General features: G+C 43.3%; 2 protein-coding genes across 3 annotated transcripts; both read right to left on the bottom strand.

The window, feature by feature from the left end:
* Window positions 1-248: 248 nt before the first annotated feature.
* ddx23 (DEAD (Asp-Glu-Ala-Asp) box polypeptide 23) lies at window positions 249-6,293 on the bottom strand. Its single transcript, XM_076041901.1, has 17 exons — window positions 6,137-6,293; window positions 5,286-5,443; window positions 5,107-5,208; window positions 4,764-4,854; window positions 4,621-4,686; window positions 4,402-4,540; window positions 4,190-4,323; window positions 3,913-4,025; window positions 3,678-3,821; window positions 3,365-3,590; window positions 3,094-3,239; window positions 2,824-3,001; window positions 2,490-2,732; window positions 2,249-2,400; window positions 1,716-1,824; window positions 1,282-1,456; window positions 249-1,163 (listed from the first exon to the last, which is right to left on the bottom strand). The coding sequence occupies exons 2-17, from the start codon at window positions 5,441-5,443 to the stop codon at window positions 940-942; spliced, it is 2,400 nt and encodes a 799-aa protein (XP_075898016.1). The 5' UTR covers window positions 6,137-6,293; the 3' UTR covers window positions 249-939.
* Window positions 6,294-11,210: 4,917 nt separating this feature from the next.
* LOC142898656 (rho-related GTP-binding protein Rho6-like) lies at window positions 11,211-19,451 on the bottom strand. Of its 2 annotated transcripts, XM_076041712.1 has the most exons (6): window positions 19,209-19,451; window positions 18,403-18,490; window positions 17,920-17,973; window positions 13,690-13,799; window positions 13,453-13,587; window positions 11,211-13,318 (listed from the first exon to the last, which is right to left on the bottom strand). In XM_076041712.1, the coding sequence occupies exons 1-6, from the start codon at window positions 19,326-19,328 to the stop codon at window positions 13,073-13,075; spliced, it is 753 nt and encodes a 250-aa protein (XP_075897827.1). In that variant the 5' UTR covers window positions 19,329-19,451; the 3' UTR covers window positions 11,211-13,072. The 2 variants fall into 2 exon arrangements, with proteins under 2 accessions (XP_075897827.1, XP_075897828.1); XM_076041713.1 differs by lacking the exon at window positions 17,920-17,973.
* Between the last annotated feature and the right edge of the window lie 432 nt (window positions 19,452-19,883).

Genomic DNA, 19,883 nt, shown 5'->3' with positions numbered 1-19,883 from the left:
GTTTGTTTTTGGGGATTGTTGCTTTGTAATGCAATAACTGCACTAAATATGACCGTGTTTCCACCAGACGACCGCAGCGCGCTGGTGCGACCCGACACACCTCTTCCCTCTATCGATCAAAAGAGACAGCAAGTGTGTAAAAGTGAGACATTTCCTGCCTGATGCTGTATAGAATGCTTTCTATGAAAATAGATTTACAATGCTAAGTAAAAAAAAAATAAAAAAAAATGACTTCAACTAAATAAACATGACATTTTATGTACTTTTAATCGCTTTGGGTCCTTTGTGCTTCACTAAATGATGAACAATTGTAATTTTTTCCCCCGCACAATTACATCAATGCTTGAGTCCACAGTAGTTCAATACATACATTTAACTAATATTAATGGAAAAATATAGGTAGTTCTTTGTTTTTGAATGAACCATAGAGAATTTTGTGTGAGGTAACCAGCTACAGAAGCGACAGTTTTTTTTTGTTTTTTTTTTCACTTTGGCTCAAAAAATTACCTGTCTGTAGAGAAACGTGTTCTGAATAAACCACCCAATAACTTATTGAGAGAGACGAGCCACAAAATAGTCGAAAGTAACTTTTTTTTTTTTTTTTTTACTTTATACAAACATCATCTGCAGAATGTCATTTTAATCAAAGAATGCATGTGAAGCAAGAGAAAAGGTTGTCAAGTGTCTCTCATTATTCTTCAACACTGACATTGCGGGTAGGCTACTTCTCACCTGATGGCTAAGCTTTCATACAGATGAGATCAGTTACAGAGACAGGCGGGTCCAGCTCACAGTTCCAAGCTCCCATTTTAACAAACTGACACGATGGGATTGGGGAAAAAAAAAAAAAAAAAAGGAGTAAAAACAATTCTAATCACATTCAGGCCAAATCCTGAATATCCGACACAGATAAAAGAGTCTGAAATCATTTGTGGTGAATCACGCGAAGATGGTCTCCTCGCGCCTCTTCTTGGTCAGAATGGTCCCAGGCTTGTGCTGGGCGTCGGGGTGGTTGGTCAGCTCTGGTGGGCAGGTGGAGACCGGGCTCTCCATGATGGCTTGCTTCAGGTCGTAGAACACAGCCGAATCCTCCTTGGTGAGGAAGGTCATCGCCACGCCGCTCTTACCAGCACGACCCGTACGACCAATACGATGGATGTAGTCTGCGGGTCGAGGAAGAGAAGGGGGAGGGGAAGCATTTAGAGTGAGGTGGAGACCGTACCTGTGCAATGTGTCTTGAATCACAATAGCGAGGATGCAGCCAAGCAAAGGGTCCGTTACCTTCGATGTTCTTGGCCATGTCGTAGTTAAGGACCATGGAGACGTCCTGGATGTCGATACCACGACCAGCAACGTCTGTGGCCACCAGGATGTCTTTGGCTCCGGCTTTGAGGTTGGAGAGGGCGAACTCTCTCTGCTCCTGGCCTTTACCACCGTGCAGCGTGCAGGCATTGTACTGTGGAACCATTTGTCAACCATTTCAAACTCATACAATTTTATAATTTACTAAACTCAAACAGCTACTAGAGTGGAATGAAGGCTGCTATGTTCACAGTAAGAGTACATGAGCATGACGCAAAATGTTCTCTTGATCAATTTAGAAAAAAGCTCATTATTTATAACGTATAATAAATTGTCTAACGCCTGATTGTTCCTCTGTTAATAAAAAAAATTAACACGATAAAATAAAAATGAAGTCCAGAACAGAGACTTACGCCCATCTTCTCCAGAGACTTGGCCAGAACGTCGCATCCTTTCTTCTGGTTGACAAAGATGATGATGGGAGGCTCGAAACCGTGCGACAGCACCTCCAGCAGCTTCTTCCTGCAATGCACGAGTCAAACGCACACATTATTACCACTACCACAACTGCAACAACAAACAACAATGATTCACGATTAGTGTTGCTGTTAGAAGAGAAAAACTTCATTCAGGGATGTTTTCAAGCTGGATAAAAGTCATTCACTCAGCTACAGGAGAACCAGAAGCTGACAAATGTCTCGAAGAAAATGGTATTTCTTGAAAGAACTCTAGCGCCAACAAGTACAAGAAACCCTGTGTAAATTAGTCAGGGTTGTAATGTTTTTTTACATTCACTTCTGAATGGCTTTCTTTTACATTTGGGCCTGGAGAAGTTGTTACTTTGGCACCAACTCACAGGGATCCAAACTGACAAATGGCCAAACTTGGCTGTGATTCAACACTCATGCGATGCCGTGGATGCTGTGTGTGAGGCCGCGTGTCTCACCTCTTCTCTCCCTCCGACATGAGCAGCACCTTCTGTTCCACTCTCTCGTGAGGCTTGCCAGCAGAGCCGATGTAGACCACAGCGGGACGTCTCAAGTAGCTTCTGGCCAGTCGCTCCACAGCTGGAGGCATGGTGGCGGTGAACATGACAGTCTGAAGGTGGGAAATAGAAAGGTGAAAAACAGTTGCATCAGGGGCACCGAGAGCTTGTAAAAATGCTTTTCGCCGACTGTTTGACTCACTTGTCTGTACTTGTGTTTTCCTGATTCAAAGTTCATCAACATCTTCTCCGGGTCCTCCGCCTCCTCTGTGTCTGGTTTCTGGTTGGTCACTGGGATGTACTCCAGGATCTTCTGAACGTCCGGCTCGAAGCCCATGTCAATCATGCGATCGGCCTCGTCCAGAACCACGTATGTGCAGCGGCCCAGGACCAGGTACCGGTTCTCCAGCACGTCGATCAGACGACCGGGGGTGGCGATCACAATCTGTCCACAGCGTTTTGAGAGGTTCGTTATGGCTTTGTGGGAATGGGAATTTAGACGCTCGACGTGGGAAAAAATGCACGGCAGGTTTCACCTCGCAACCCATCCTGAGACGGAAACCCTGGTCCTCTCTGGAGATTCCTCCGATCACGGCCACGGTGCGGATGCCGAGCGGCTTGCCAAACTTTATGGTCTCTTCTTCGATCTGCTGCGCCAACTCACGGGTCGGCGCCAAGATGACGGCGTAGGGACCCTGGTCCGAGTCCTCGATCCTGCGCGAGACGGCAGACAGACATGCGTGAGCAAAGCAGGTCTTTGGGGAATACAGCGGGGGGGGGGGGTTCGCTTTGGTTCGCAGGGTCACCTGTCACTCTTGGGCAGGGTGGTGATCCACACCAGCAGAGGAATCAGGAAGGCAGCCGTTTTACCGCTACCCGTCTCTGCCACGCCGATGATGTCGCGGTTCTGCAGGCCAATGGGGATGGCCTGCCGCTGAATAGGCGTCGGGTCCTGGAAGTTGCACAGACGAGACACAAAAGCAACAAAACACAATGAGAAAGAGAGCAACAGAATCAATTTTTTCTGCTTTGTAAAAGCTACGGATGGACACTCGGGGAGTCGAGGGGGACGCTGACCTTGTAACCGCACTTGTCGATGACCTCCAGGATGTGTGCGGGCAGCGAATACTCCTTCCAGTTTCTGATGGGGTTGGGAATCTTGCCTCCCTTCGTGGTGATGCTGTAGTCCTCCCGGAAGATTCTCCAGTCTCTGTCGGTCATCTCATCCAGCTTCTTCTGAGACCAGTGTCTGTCGTCCCAGCGCTGCTTGGCCTCCTTCTTGCGCATCTTCTTCAGTCTTGTCCTGAGAGGCGAGATGGACAGCGGGTGCATTTAAGTCAGACAAACTTGAGTCTGGCGCTGGAGAAGAAGACCTGGTCGCATCACTCACTCCTCCTGCTCCTTCTCCTCCATGGTTCGCCTGTTCTCCATCAGGTCACCGTAGAAACGGGACTGCTCTCTCTTTTGCTGCTTTAAGTCGATGCCGGCAATGAAGCCTCGTCCGTACAGGTGCACCTGATGTTTCTCTTTGTAACTGCAGAGACACAATGGACACGTCGTACCCATTAGCAGCCGTACGCAATGACAACTGATTCGGGGGGACCGTGGGGTTTGCGCTCACTCACATGGGGTTGTAGTCGACCGAGGTATCTTCAGAAGCGTCCCACTCAAACACAAACTTCCTGTCGTTCAGGTGACGAGTTCGCCTGCGTTTTTTGAGTCCGCCCAGGTAACGCTCCTGCAGAGACGAGACATCTTATTCATCAACTAGGTGTAATAATTGAATCAACCCTTAATTCCTCACAAAGTTGAAGAAATGACTATATGAAAACAGAATTGTGTTTAAGAAAAACATAAACCCAATCCAAATAAAGAAGTCAAGTAGCAACAGTCGTGACTCACCTTGATTGCTTGCAGCTCTTTGCCTTTGTCTTTCTCTTGCCTGAGCTTCTGTCGGCCATCATCCTCCTCATTTCCATTGTTCTCTCTCTCCATCCGCTCTCTGCGCTCGCGTCTCTCTCTGTCCTGGGGGTCCTCTGCACCCAGCGGTGTTAATTAGAACTCGTCACACTTTCACATCAGCATTTTGATCATTTCAAAAGTTTGATACACACCCATCATTTTTCTCCCAATATCCTGAAACATTCTCCTCTTCTTCCTCTCCTCATCATTCAACTTCCGCTTCTCCTCCGTCTCCTGCTCCCTGCGCTTCAGAGCCTCAGCCTCTCGCTCTGCCTTTGACAGGAACTTGGGCTGAAAAACAATGATAGATGTGTGAGACGTTGCCAAGTTTTAAAAAGGGCAAAAGGGTTTGATCTCAGAAACATTCTCACCTTGGCCTCTGCTTCCTCTTCTGCCTTCTTTTTTGCAAGAAGCTCTTCCAGAGATAAAGGTTGGACCTGGACAGAAGCAACAGAGAGTGAATAGAAAAAAACAACCAGATTAAAGGAATTATATGAAATTGAACAACGCCTACCTTTTCTTTCTTCTTCTGATCTTCTTCCTCTTCTGTTTTGATATCCTTCTCCCTCTTTATTTTAGAATCCCGTGACCTGGGTGAGACGCTTCTGTTAGGAAGGATGAAAGAATGAATTTGAACCCCTGTTGCACCATTAAAAAACAAACATAAAAAAAAAATCTCTGTATAGAATGTTTTGCCTGGTTTATAAATCTCTGTAGATGCTCCAGATGCTCTGTGTTTGTCTACTTCAAATGTGATATCATACAAAATTTGTGTATTTAGTTGATTGAAAAAAGTATTGAGACAGCATGCGACCACTTTTTAGCTAAAAATGAAATAAAATGTGTGGTCCACAAACCTGGACCTCTTGCCACGATCTTTATCCCGTCGATGCCCATCTCGGTCCTTGCGGCTTCTGTCTCTGTCACGTTCCTTCTCTCTGTCGGTCATCCGTCGGACCCTGAAAAGTTCACCCAAAAAAGTCAGTGTAAAGGTACAAAATGAAACCGTAATAATAAAAGCATAACTTTATTTGACCTTTCGACAGATTTAGAACGAATCCGATCACGAGAGCGATGCCTCTTGCGAGATGGTGAAGGTTTGCGATCCCGTTCTCGGGAGCGGCTGCGCTTCCTTTCTCTGTCTTTGGTCCCTGAGGATTCAGCATCCTTTTTGTCTGAGGAATCAGCAGCCATCTGCAAAAAAAAAAAAAGGGAAAAAAAGGAGAATGTACACATATGCATCGCATATCTCAACATCTTGCAAGATGCAATCATACACTGCACACTATATGACTGTGGATACCTAAAACAATCCAAATGGCTGAATGGTAATCACATAAATAGTTCGCCAAGTCTCAGCATTAAATGCACTAAACAATAAAACTATACTTGAAACACTGCCTGGAACCTTCATTATTTATCAACGAAAAGAGATATTAGTTATCAACTTCATCAAGGCCGAAAAATGCCAAACAAAAAGTATGAAGTATGAATTTCACAGCAACGAAAAACAAGAGATGGCCCTGCAAAACATATTTTGCTCCATAAACATACAGTGCGTTTCTCATCGAGGCAAGACAATTTCCCTGCAACAATGTATGTAGCGTAATACTGTTAGAGGAAGTTGTAGATTGCTAATCAGACCGGTTTAGAGAGCCATTTATAGTGGCTGATATTAAACAAAACAACTACTATCAGAAAAGTGCTAAAATAATTATGAACGCTATGGCCATTAAACACGATAGCTCGTTACCACAGTTAGCTAATCAACTTAGCATATAGCTTTGGAAGATCGCTTGCATACATAAAACAGGTCCCAAGTCCAGCGCAAACAATTTTAACTTGTACATTGCACACACATAAGATAGGTATAAATTTCAAGTTTACCTCAATTACTTGTTAGCAAAACACTTGCGATGTGTATACGCTTTAAGCGGTCGCCATATCGCACCACACGAGCAGCAGGCAGAAATGGATTGTGGGTGTCGTGGTATCGAGCTCTCTCTGTAGCGTTAACAGCGGGGCATTTTGCACTACACTTCCCAGAAAACCGAGTCCTTGTATTAGGCCCCCGAATGTTCTAAGTGCCTGACAGAAAATGCTACAGTTCACGGTCTGGTTTACGCAGTGATGTTTTTTAGACACAAGGGGGCAATCGTGCAAGGAAATGGTGCGATAGCTACTGAACTAAACAACCGCAATCTCGGCCTTCCAACCTGCCGACCGAGCTATGTCAATGCTTTACAGAAATCTGAATTAGAAAAAAAAATGGACACGCATATATACGGTAGAATGAATCAATTAATATAAAATGCAGAGTGCAAGGCAGCCACCTGTAAATTGTTGGCGATAATCATACAAATTATATGTTTGGTCTGTATTTACAGTAATATCAAAAAAGCACCGTCCTCCACTGTAATCAATATTTTACTGTATTTTCATGTAGTGTAACCCATCTTTACATGTTTTGTGTATGTGCTTCTCCTGACAGATAAAGGACGCTTTTAGATGTTGCTCTGCTCAGCCACGGTCCACATCAGCTCACTGCTGATTCATATGCTGGGCCTGCCTTTTTCATCCACAGGGGTAGATCAAGAGTGATTTATAGAGACCTTCTGAAGGTGAAACTGCTGCCGCGAGGAGATCAAAGTTGATGGTATAAAAAATTTAATTAAACTGGCCAAAGGAGAAGGATACAAGAGGAGAAATTAAATGAGAGCTTGGAAAATAAAAGCCAAGTTTATTTTGCATCTTAAACTGTGGGATTTTTCTTTTCCCACTGACCGTCTTTTCTAACCCTATTTGAAAAAGGATGAAAGCTGCACATAAACGTATACTCCTTTCACACAATCAATGCTAATGTGCAAAGAGAAATGCCAAACGTGACGAAGAGAATCCTTTTCAGAGCTGACCTGCTATTAGAACCTTTGCTATTATTTTGGGTTAGATGTCAAAATCTGTCTTTGATGCGGAAAGGACAAACCCTTGTCCACTGTATAACAGCATCCTGTTGCAGGACGTTATACAGCTTCTTGGTAAACTGTTAAACCCACATTCTTTAACTTTTGTTGACAGGTAACACTGGCCGTGTGTAATCAATATGATATGTAACACTTATTCAAATATGACAAATGCATACTGTATGTGAGGGTGCAACAACTTCAAAATGAAAATATATAAGTTCTAGTGACAGACTTCCACCCACTGGGGATTCCATGATTGGATGGCACAGAAATGGCCTTGTAATGGCCAGATGTGCGCATCACATCTCCTTCTGTAACTCCTCTTCCCCCAACTCTGAACTAAACAACAGTTGACCCCCATCCCAAGCATCCTTATGTGCCCCAGACTGTGCTCCCTTCCCCCCAGTGTTCCCCCAGTGCCAGGCGTGGTTGTCTAATTAAAGCGCTGGAAGAGAGCAGTGACTCCTGACATGCCCCCAGGGAGTGCCAGCAGACCACGTGGTATGTGGTGGTCGTGAGGGAGGCTTCCATGTGGTGAAGGTGAACGTAGAGGGTTTGTGAGGGGCAGGGTTCTGGGATGGAGATAAGTGAGGAGGCTTGGCGGTTACTGTTGCCGTCTGGGAGTCTATTTACTTCTGGCAGGGCCATAAGGGGTACAGGCGAACCCAAGCAGTGTGTGTGTGTGTGTGTGTGTGTGTGTGTGTGTCTGCGTGACAATTTGAACGTGGCTCACCTCGCTACAACTGGGAGGGAGAGAATATGCAGAGCAGACAAGATAAACTGCTTAGTATACACAACGCACACTGACACACATTCACACACCAATTCGCATGTACGCCGTCACGCGTGGACGACCATGGCTGCAAATGCAGTAATCGCGCACAAAACACACATATGCGGGGATAATGGGCCCACTTTGTCACACACGGATGAGAAAGAGAAATGTAGGTGAATGAAAGAAGTGCTGGCGACTAAGACCACTGATCACAAAGAGCATCTCTGTGTTTTATTATCGTGAAATTATCCACTGTGTAAATGCTAATGCAGCTTAAAGTGGTTAATATTAATGTGAGTTAGTCCTCAGGGTTTGTGCTGTCGAGCGTTGTGTATGTGCACCTTATTGAGTGAGCGCACACACACACACACACACACACACACACACACAAACAAAGCGGCACTGCTGTCTCACCATGTCGTATAACACGGCTGCAGACTGAACAATCACACAGAGGAGCAGGATGATTGAAAGACACTTCAGACAAATAAGTTCAACACAATCACGGAAATTCAGCTCTGACAGTTGACGTTTTTATTTTTTTGTTTTTTAACAGAGAATTTGAGAGATGTATTTGGGAAAAAAATTGGCAGTTTTGGGGGGAAATGGTTCAAGATTAGGCACAGAGGACAGGCCGAGATGGAGGCAAATGATTGGCTCGCGCCGACAGAGCAAAGGGAGAAAAAAAAAGAAAAAAGAAGGTTAAACGAGGTCTGCTTCCTTTGTTTTGATAAATAATAGAATAATAAAATGATACAGGAATTTGGAAGGCATGCTTGGACAAATTCTATGAAAAGATGACACGGAAAGGCATTATAGTGATTTAGCACGAAGCAAAGAGACAGACGCCCATATGGGACACTGGAGAATGTGACTCCTTCGCCAGCTGAGCCTCTGACACACAGGCCTCTATTCCACCCAGAGACAGGAGTTACGACTCTGTCAGAGCAGCTGGGGCAAAGCTCAGTGTTACAGTGTGTGTGAGTGTGAGTGTGTGTGTGTGTGTGTGTGTGTGTGTGTGTGTGTGTGTGTGTAAGTGAAGCTGTATGCCACTCAGCCGATAGCTCATCAGTAAGCAGGCAGTATAGCTTTAAAATCCCCACATCCTTTCATCAGCCTGTTTGCCTTCAAGTCTGCTGCTGCTGCTGCTGCTGCTGCTGCTGCTGCACTGAAGATGACTGTGTGATGGGTTGACTTGGCGGGGAATGTGTGCGAGGCGGTGTGGCGCTTGTGTTCTTATGCGCTTCTGCCCTGCCATGTCTGACAGATGACGCGCTTACGCGGTAATGAGCCGCGCTGCACTGCGACCATTTTGCGCCCCCGAGTTCCCTGAGTGGGTTTCAGATGGCAGCGTGCCCCCCCCCTAAATCATCCTCACTCCACTTCCTGATCCTCGGCGGTGTCGCCGTCTCAGCTGCAGGCACCCATCCATCCAGAGAGGAAGAGACAAATGTCGAGACTGCACAGATCACTTGCTGCTGACCCTGTTTGTTCGTCTACGTACATCAGTGCCATGCGTAAGCCATGTGGATTCTAGTGGCTTCCACTTCCTTATTGCCCGTTTTGCATTTTCCTGTTTGTTTGTTTTTGTTTATTTTTACAAGGTATAGTTTACATTTGTCTGCTTTTGCAGATTTTCTCCGTGTGCTTCCCTCAATTGTTTCTCCTTGCTTGAGCCCTTATCCTGCCAATTGACCTCATGGGTTACTGTGCGTGGACCTTTGGTTTTTGCTGGAGTGAGATAGAATAGAATAGAATAGAAGCCTTTATTAATCCCACATTGGGGAAATTTGCATAATTACAGCAACAACATAGTAGAAAAGAATGGTACAAACACCACAAAGAGATATAGATTTAAGCCTTGGGGTAGCAGGTTTGTCATCCATCAGCAGTGCAGAAGTTTGACATCGGCTGCGATCATATTGTATGGAGCTGTAATCATGCCCCAGAGCATCCTGGATGACAGGCTCAATACGCCTTTGCGGCTAAGCTATCTGATTTACGGTGACGTCCACTGTGCACGGACCTATTGCGATATGATATATGTGTGTCTGAGAACAAGACAGGGCGACAAGCTTCAGAAAAAAAGAAATCATGAGGCCAGGGCCAGACATGCTGGCAGCCATTTTTACCCAAAACAAGATCCTTAGATGTTCAGCTGTACGAGATCAATGTGTGAGCAGGCGACAGATTGCTTTTTATCAGAGACAGTGGATGCAACGTTATATCCACATAGTTTCCTTGTCACCTAGTGAATAACTGACGGATAAGAAGGCCATGAGCTGCATCCTGTGGTTGTGTCTGATAGGTCTGGAATGGCAAACATCTACTGTCCTCATGTGTGCTGCGCTATCAGCGGGTGAAGGGTCACGGAAGGACGTAGCCAGGGAGAGGGTCTGATAAGAGGCCGTATCAGGCAGCACAGGAGACAAAGCAAATATAGTAATGGAGGTCGGGTAGCTGATTGTTTACATAAGAGGAACGAGCGAAGGAAACATCATCTGTCAGCTAAGGCTGTAGCCTCAGTGGTTGTTTAACCTGTAAAAAAATTAAACTCAATCAGTTTCATTTCCATATTTGCTCTTGAATAAAAATCTAGATAATCTCGTAGCTAAGTTGCCGTTTTTATTATATGTTATTCTACAGGCTAATAGTAACTCACTTTGTGCCATGACTGAATGATGTGTTATCATGGTCTTATTTAGATTTATTTATTAAGTTACTGTGCCCTCGACATGAAATATAAGACAAAATAAACAATGCACAGCCAAACTATCAGCATGTGTTTTTCTGAGGGAACCGGAGGAATGATTGAATTTTAAAATAAATTATCAGTTGTTGATAGGGCTGCAAACAGCTGCTTTTGACTTCCTGCTTTTGCCATGGTGTATTATTTGCCATTCGTGAGTGATTGAATAAATACAATTCATACAGGTATTTTAAACATAAAGGTAATTTACTGGATAGAATTTTACTTGGTGATATTACAACTCCCTATATGTTTTTATTTTTTTGGTAGCTAAATTAGAAACTATGGTAATATGATTTGTATTTTGAAAAACAAGATAAATGATTTATGTATAACATTTCAACGTCTCAATAATACTGTGTGATCTGTGCCCTTTCACCTTTTAATTGGAAACTAGTCATGTTATGTCTTTACGAACTTCGGACAAGACTTAATGTACCCAACCTGAAAGAAATACTGACACCACGTCTAATATAAAGTTCAGACATTTTTATTTAAATAAAATTTAAACAACAACGCACTTGAAAGTAACAAAGAATCCATTTGATAAATTTACAGAAAACTGTTTGACACACTTTGTTTTTGCTTCTGTCACATTCACTTGGGGTTGGGATGGGGAGGGGGGGGAGGTGGGAGGGTCATATGTACAGCAAAAATCAAAAATTGTATACAAATCTTTCAAATGATGGCGACGCACATTACCGACAGGACCATCAAGAGAAAACTCAGCAGAGCTACAGACCACATGTTCTGTCTCCAACAAGCCGCTGCCATGTCGTGATTCGTGAGAAGTCTGCCGCTCGCTGAAATGCGCAGCCTTCACCTCGGCGGTGGCCTCTTTCTAATGCTACAAATAAAAACAAGAGACGCCCTCTTGGGAGAACCTTTCTCCCCGCCCCTCTGCGAGCGAAGCAGGGACCCCGCTTGTGGGCTGCCCCTGCTCGCACTGTTGCGAGGCAACACGAAGGCTTCTGGCGTTCTGTACATCCAGAGATCTGAGGGCTTCTCGCTGCAGATCCACTAATCATCTGGTCCTCCATTAGTGGAGCTGTCAACAAATGCTGAAGCCGGAGAACTCAAGTGAATAAATAGAACAACATCAACGGCTACAAAAACACAGACAGACAGCCACAGGCAAGTGAGAACATCCCGACAAAAGAATCTGTTTGAAAATGGTGAAAATGGGAGTTTTCAGGGCGAAATACAAAATTATTAAAAAATAATCTTTAAAGCATAAAAACAGGGAACTAAAAAAAACCTTATTCCACACAGGACCTGCCTGTTTGTGTGATTCAACCTATAGGGTTTCCTGACATTTCAAGAACAAACCAGGCTGGAACTCAGGACTAAAACAGAGGCATCAGAAACAAAGACTTCTCAGGCGTTTTTCTGTCTTTTCTTATTTTGAAGTAATCCACCCTGAAAAGGTGTTTTTTTTTTATCATTATTTTCTTGGAATGGTGTCAACTGGTCATCATTACACTTTTCACTGAACAGTAAGATAACAGTTAGTGTTATGGTTAATAACATTGAACACTTAAGACTGCTGTGGCGACGAGGGTGCGATATAACGGCCTTTTATAACAGCCCTGGAGTTTGGTTCCTTTTTTTTTTTATTGGTTTTTGTAACAACACGTCTTCTGTAAACTGATAAGACGGCTCATGTGAGCACTGAGTCACACTGCGGATCCTTCCCATGTGCGCTCAGTTCGAGCGCTGCCTCTTTTTTTTTTCTTGTGAAAATGAGCTCCCTTGCTTGCCAAATCCCTCCCTTGTCTCCCCTTTCTTCTGCACTGTCGGATTTAATTTCCAAACGAAATGCCACGAGGGGTTAGCAGCGGGAATAACGTCCTCGAGTACCACCGCTTGAAATTCCCCGCGACTCATCTCTGGTGAAACCCCTTTGCGGCACTGACAGATTCTACAATTCATCTCTTCGATCAGCCTGCGCTGTGACCTTAAAGAGCCATTCCGGTGGAGAGATGGACGAGCGTCGGCACGGCGATCGGAATTTTAAATGCGTCTCAGCAAAGGTGAAGCAGTTAAATGCATTGTTTACAGGCACGTCATTATTATATTTGCGCTGCGTTTCTTCACAACAGTTCCACACCTTAAAGTGCCCATATTTTTTTTTTTTTTGGTACTAGTATTAAATATCAACATCAAGCAGTTTTTAGTTCTCTGGACTGTGCGCCCTTGATCTGAGTTCAGTGACAGAGAGTGATGGGGTTTTTTTCTGGGATGGAATCTGCAAAAAAGAAGACCCCACTGAAGCATCTGGAGTTCTTGCCAAGTCCTTGGTAATCTTCCTGCCCCCAGTTGTGTCTCAGCAGTATTTACATAATGGAGCAACTCTTGGACTTGTCCTTGCTGAATGTGGAGGAGAGCAGCTCTGTCTTGCTGGGAAGGTGTAGGAGTCTCTTGGAGAGGCGGCGCACGGGGCTGGGCTTGTCCGCAGGCTGCACTTTGCTAATGCAGGCCTGAGCCGCAGTACGAAAAACGCTGTGGATGCTCTTCTCGGACGTGAAGGCGGAGCACTCCAGGTAGGTCTCGGCCCCGAGCTGCTTGGCCATGGACGATCCCTGAGAGTTGACGGAGAAATCAGCCAAAATACAGTGTGAGCTGGTGCGCAAAGGGGATTTCCACAGGTCTAGACAGAAGACAAGAAGCTCAGCAAGATTATTCAGATTGGTCGAGAGACTGTCATTGGACAAACCTGCTCGTGCGAGATGGGTGTCTGCTTCTGATTGGACAGCTCAATGCGCGTGCACACGTCTGTTCGCAGGTCCATTTTGCAGCCTATCAGCAGAATGCGTGTGCTGGGACAGAAATCCTGAATCTCAGCTTTCCACTGCAAACAGATGAACCAGTTAGTCGTGTAAGCGGTCGTCCAATGTAGAAAAGCAGTTATGTCACGTTAAAAGACATAAGATAATAAAGATAATATGAGCACCTTTTTCAGCGCACCGTCTACTGTGTCTGGTCGGCTGATGTCGAAGCACAGGAGCACTGCGTCGGAGTCGCTGTAGCACAGGGGTCTGACGTTGTCGTAGTAAGGAGAGCCTGGAGACAAAGAGCACAGCTCACGATCACGAACAGAAAACTTTTTAGCGAAGTAAAAGCAAAAGGTTTTGGCAGTGTTGCACCAGCCAACACTATTTTAATATTCCACCGCAATCATCCCCCTCACTTTCACACAGTACCAACACCAAGAGTCAGATGCACCGTTGCCAGACTGACCGGAGAAAAGAACATTTTGCACCAGTCAAGAGTGACTTTCTCACTGAATTACACACACAACAATGGCGATAACGACACAACAATTACCTAAGATAACTAATGATTATGATGTTAGTTACTGATGGGTGGATTCAGCCACCAAAAGCCTTTAAAGGTATTAAAAATGTTTCAAATGTCATAATATAGCAAACCTGAACACTCACACACAGGCTATTGTACACGCACCACAACATAGCCCAATAACATTTGGACCCATGAGTGATGCATGATGTAACTGCAAGGTTTGGCCACTATTGCAAGACTCTTACGCTTCTATTTTCTATTATCTAGTATCGGTATCTAATCCAAGGTGGGGTAAACCTTGGACAAGAGGCCAGTTTATCACAAGGCCACATAGAAATATAAATGCCTATACAAATAACCATCTGCACTCACATCCACATCTAGGGACAATTTAGAGATAGAAAAAACACTCAAGCAAGAGGTAAAGGCTGTAGAGCCAAGGATGGAACCCACAAACCTGCAACCACAAGCTGACAGTGGGAAGATGTCAAATTACTTTTCCAGCCTCATACTACGCTTGGTAATTGGCCGTGTCCCGGCAAAAATCACACATCCACTGACATGACAATGAGTCAACCTACAATTCAACAAACAATTCACCACTTTTCTCTTGATATAATTAATTTTGCATTAGAAACAGGAGTGACCCTTGCTTGAGGTCAATGTGAAGGAAGCAAAATTTTCCTCACAATTATATAACGGAAAACTATCTTTTGTTTTAGTTCTCAGGAAGGTAAATGTGCAAAAAACAAAACAAACAAACAAAAAAAACAACAGGACGTCCGCTCTCTATTGTCTATTCTCCTCCATATTATCTCTCCCCACACAGTAGCACCCATATTTTATTTCCTGCTCTTTCCTCAGGGGCCCCAGTTGTAAATATAGAAGGTTCTAATTATACCAACATTAGATAGGAGCGTCTGTCAGAACCCACAAACGTGTTGTCTTGATAAGTGATGATGCATGATGATGCACTGCAATCCCAGGTTAAATCAGTTCATCTAAATCTTAAACTGAGATCTGTAAAGGTAGGATAACTTACACAACAGCCGTCTATCAATACCTGCCCTCCCCCCATTTTTTTGAACGGGAATCAAAGCGGCTGTCACATAACCGTCCAGGGTGATGTAAGGCTTGAGAAAGAGGAGGCAGAGAGATCTAAGGAGGACGCAACTTGCAGCACCCACCGCCTCCCACACGTTCGCAGCCCCCTGCCTAGACACACAAACGTACTTGCGCACACAGACACACAACGGTCTCAGTTGTGAAAATGTGAATCGAAGCAGCCGAAGATTCAGACAGAGGACGAGAGGAGTTGGAATGTTTCTAAAAAAAAGAAAACACACACACACACACACACACACACACACACACACACACACACACACACAAGACGAGGCATTGTGTCTTTATAATAATATATATATATATTATATATATATATATAATAATCAACGGACTGAAAAATAGTTCATTTTGAATTATTAATATAATTAATTGCTATGTTGCAATGTTAATGAGAAATAAACAGTATGATTACTTACAAAAAAATAATGATGATAAGCTGATCATTCAATGGGTTACTGTAAGAGGCAAAAAAACACTCATGTTCTAGCTTTTAATTTAAAAATGACAAAAAAAAACAACTCACCAAAGCTGCTTAAAGGTTCTCACAATCTTCTGACAAGTAATTCGTTTTCAACTAATTTGCAATGTTTTTCTGAGCTTAATTGTTGTTAAGTAAAAATGATATCGACGAAGAATGCAAAGGGGCATCAGCAGTGGCGGGATTTGTCTGTTTGTGTGCATTGCAAATGTAAATCGGCCTTATGTAATGTTTCCTCTGGAAAGGGTGACTGTCCAGAAAGTTTTTACTCCGTGGGAGACAAACACACAAACCTGCATTAGTTCAGAGCTGCTTTGGGTTACATAAGAGCAGCATACGCCATAAGGCATCGAGGAGGTCAGGCATATCTTTTCACACAGTCTCCCTCACTTGCGCCTTCTGTTCACAGTCAGTGTAAGCCACACACGCGCACACACACACACACGCGCTAGGCACAGTTTTTCACACGCAGTGAGGCAGGACGCACACAATTTCAGACTTCCACCCCCTGCATGGACGAGGCATCCCCCTCTCCCCAGTGGAACAAACCCCTCGTAGGGCCAACTGGCAGTGTGCAACTTCCTCCCAGCACAAAGCCTCAGCCAAGGCTGTTATGAAATGGATCCATATCGAAACGCACGGCTGCTCTTATTGATCGCGTTTATATAATCTCTGTAAAGTTGGGGTCATTGTGTCAATGAGACAATTAGTTCAACCCTAAAAATGTTTTACAACAGATATTTAAACAGCACTTATGTTTATCCATTAAGGATCACTTTGGTGATTAATCTTTCTGGCTGCAAAATGTTTTAATGCGGTTGTGATATTACAGTTAGTGAGGTATGTAGTTTAACTTTTATATAATGCAGAAAAGCAAAATAAAAATGATGAATTTAAAACTAATCAGATTACATTTTTGTGCAGAAAACCTCTTGAACCACAAACTTGAGTTCTACTTAAATCCTTCTGATGAAGATATCATTTGATCGCTGGTACTGACAAACTACTATTCTAAAGACTTCAGAGGTCAGAGTGATTATATAATCATGAGCTCTGTATCAGCTAGAATGAATTTAGGCTGAGTCAATCAGGTTGTGACTACTATTTATATATAGTCAAAGATTAACTCCTCAATTTGGTGAGTTTACAAATGTGGCCAATGTCATGAAGCAACACCAATACAATTTACATTCTTTTTTTCTTCATTGTATTACAATTACAATTTAAATGTTGTAGTGTTGGGAGGAGATACGTTTTTTAGGCTAGCCGTTGTTAATTATCAAATATCAGACGACTTTAATCAGACAGACATGCATGCTCATTAGATATCAGGTAGATAGATGCCTTTTAGGCTTGAAACAGCTTACTTCCCATCATTGTTTATCATTTATGAATAATTAAATGATACCAAGTAAAACAAATTTTAAGGAGCAAATACCAAACTGAAATGACCACTACATTTCTGCATTTTCATTTTGAATTTTGAAATGCACATTTATTTGTATTAGTAGGAGCACTAATGATCACTGAATGGATGCTTGCGGGTACTGGCAGAAGAAAATATATATTATGCATCCCTAAAATATCAATACAAATCATTACATTAGGTGTGGCAGATGAACCCTTGGCTGGATATGGAATTGCTCCATTATAGGCCACACTGTCATAGAGGCTGGCCATGTGAGGCAATTTTTATTCATTCTAAAGGCAACCATTAATGCATTTCATCACATTCCGTCCTCTGGAAAGGTCCTCCAGGGCATTTTATCATCTTTTATCTATCACAGAGACATCAAAGAGGTCGCTTTTATTGCTTCTTTCAGGCATGGGTGAGCAGAGGAACCGGCTCCCCGACCCCCAGCCCTTCTTGTCACTGTTGCACGGCTTCATCGCCGACAACTGCAAACCTTGTTGCATTAACAATTATTTAAATAATACTGGAATGTCTGTTTAATTTTTACAATCCAAATATGTACATATACATAGAATAGTATGCATGCGTATGACTGACATAATGCACAAGGAGAAACTGATTTATTCTGAGCAAGTGTGGAAACATGCAGTAGCTTAACGTTTGCATTGACTCACACCTACTCTTGGTTTTATTGCTAATCCAAAAGATTACACTCTTTCTAATAATTATGTTTAAATGTTTCACAGAGGCCATTGTCTGCAATAGCGTCTTTAGCATTTTTTTGTATTTCCTTTTTAATACATTTGCATTTTGCAATACATTTGACTTTCTGCAAAACCCGACTTGGGGACGCAGCTGACCCGTGGGTATCCAGGAGAGGTCTTTGCTCAGGCCTGTCCCCCACTGTGTGTTTACTGTGGCACCAAGAGAGATTTGTCAACAGATTTAACACCAGTGACAAGCCACTTAACTGTGTCCAAACAGAACAGGCAGACATGTCTGGGTAAACAGCAACAGCACTGTTTGTAAAACAATGAATGAGACTGGTGCATAATTTACAGTTGCAGCTCGACTCCAGGCTGTCCAGACTGTTTTGTGGGGAGATTAAAGGAGCTTAACAAATCAGCTCATGAATACAGTATTCAAACTAGTCTACTGTCTGCATAAACTCAAACACCAACCAACCAACCATATGTTTATGTGGTGGGGACAGAGGGATTAATTTGAAATTGTTTTATCTGCAGTTGATCTGTAGTCAGGTACCCACAAATTAAAATAACAATAGAGATGTACACCATAATAAAGACTCTAACATCAAAAGTTTTTTGTAATGCCGTCCTCACCTGACGTGTCCCACAGGCTGAGCTCAACACGTTGGTCCTCCAGCTCCAGACAGGCTGTGTAATTCTCAAACACAGTGGGGACATAAGTCTAGAAACAGACAATGGATATAGAAGTCAGGACCCTTAAAATTGCAAAATCATTTTTTTCACCGCTAGCTGCGAAAATGTGTTCACAACTCATCATGGACCAAATAACGGTTTCATGGTTAAAAAAAAACTGCTGAAAAAAATATCAGAAGCTGCCCATGTGGTATGAGCTACAACCTAGTATGATAAATATGATGAAAACTTAATGGAAAAGTCTGTTTTCTATCCAGACCTTTTAAAGAATGCATGTTGTACCCATAATCATAACACCATTAAACATTGATATTTTTTATTTGCTGAAGTTGCAACAGATTCTCATACCTACATAAGAGAACATAGGCAGAGGCTCCCAACTACAATAAAAAAAAATTGTTTTTATCAAAACAAGCTATAATGCTGGAAGGTTACAATAAAAATGTGTATGATGAAACATAAGCAACGTGTATGCCAGGTTTAATGCCCACATGTAATCAAGTGAGTTAGAAAACAGATAGATAGATAGATTATACAATAACACGTTCACTACGTATTAAAAGTTCCACGTGGAAGTATGAAATTCATTTTATATTCTCCCTGGAGGGAAACAATTAACACAACACACGCCAATGACATAAGTAAGTAAGTAAGTAAGTAAATAAATAAACTCGCTCAGATTTAAATTCGTGACAGACATCCATTGCAATGCATGGCCACGACTGCGATGAGTGCAGATGTCTTACCTCGGGGTAGCAGTCCTTCGCCAGGACCTGTAACATCGCTGTTTTACCGCATTGGACGTCCCCGACCAGGACCAGCTTGCACCTCGCAACAAACGGCTGCGGGAGTCTCCTTTCCTTCATGCTGGACGGGAATTAGGCGAGACGATAAAGGAGTCGAATGAACGGAATGCCGATAAGTCTTAAGTGTAAGTTCTCCCCGGCACCAGCTTTGTCTTGTTCACTGACTGAATGATTCAGTGCGGCAGGCAGACAGGCAGACAGGCAGGCAGGCAGGCAGGCAGACTCGATACGTCAACACACACACACACAGCAGCAGCAGCAGCAGCAGTGCCAGTGAGCGGAGCACTGCGGAACTTTATATTGTGGCGCCAACCAATGAGCGTTGCGCAATGCAGCGGGAGTACGCCTCAACTTATCTTGATGGATGGCCAGCTGATGTGGCTGAGGCATGTCTTTTCCGGTAGAAAGTACCTTTAAGAAAAAAGAAAGAAAGAAAGAAAAAAAATATATCACATTTTACTTTCATTCCTTCTTAGCCAATCCGTTCCACTTGGTATCTGTTTTCTTTAGTTCATAGCTAACATTTTGTTTGTTTTAGACATATTGTATTATATTTTAGGCTTTCTATTCTGAAGCTTTCTGGTGAGTTTTCCTCTGAAAAATCCGATGGACATT

Source organism: Nelusetta ayraudi, unplaced genomic scaffold (genome assembly GCF_046127955.1).
Source record: "Nelusetta ayraudi isolate G7.1 ecotype Tasmania unplaced genomic scaffold, CSIRO-AGI_Nayr_v1 ptg000070l, whole genome shotgun sequence".
In the NCBI taxonomy this organism is placed as follows: Eukaryota; Metazoa; Chordata; class Actinopteri; order Tetraodontiformes; family Monacanthidae; genus Nelusetta; species Nelusetta ayraudi.
The sequence above is the reverse complement of the archived record's forward strand: the minus strand, read 5'-3'. Positions and strand labels throughout refer to the sequence as shown.

Bases quoted from the DNA above. Each gene is read 5' to 3' on its own strand.
- ddx23 (XM_076041901.1), bottom strand. From the start codon at position 5,443: ATGGCTGCTGATTCCTCAGACAAAAAGGATGCTGAATCCTCAGGGACC. The intron at 3,822-3,912 runs GTGAGTGAGCGC...GTGTCTCTGCAG, and splicing joins TCGGTCGACTACAACCCCAT to TTACAAAGAGAAACATCAGG. The intron at 1,457-1,715 runs GTAAGTCTCTGT...ATGGTTCCACAG, and splicing joins AGTCTCTGGAGAAGATGGGC to TACAATGCCTGCACGCTGCA.
- LOC142898656 (XM_076041712.1), bottom strand. From the start codon at position 19,328: ATGAAGGAAAGGAGACTCCCGCAGCCGTTTGTTGCGAGGTGCAAGCTG. The intron at 17,974-18,402 runs GTGAGGACGGCA...TTGGTGCCACAG, and splicing joins CAGCCTGTGGGACACGTCAG to TAAACACACAGTGGGGGACA. The intron at 13,588-13,689 runs GTGCTCATATTA...ATCTGTTTGCAG, and splicing joins TAGACGGTGCGCTGAAAAAG to TGGAAAGCTGAGATTCAGGA.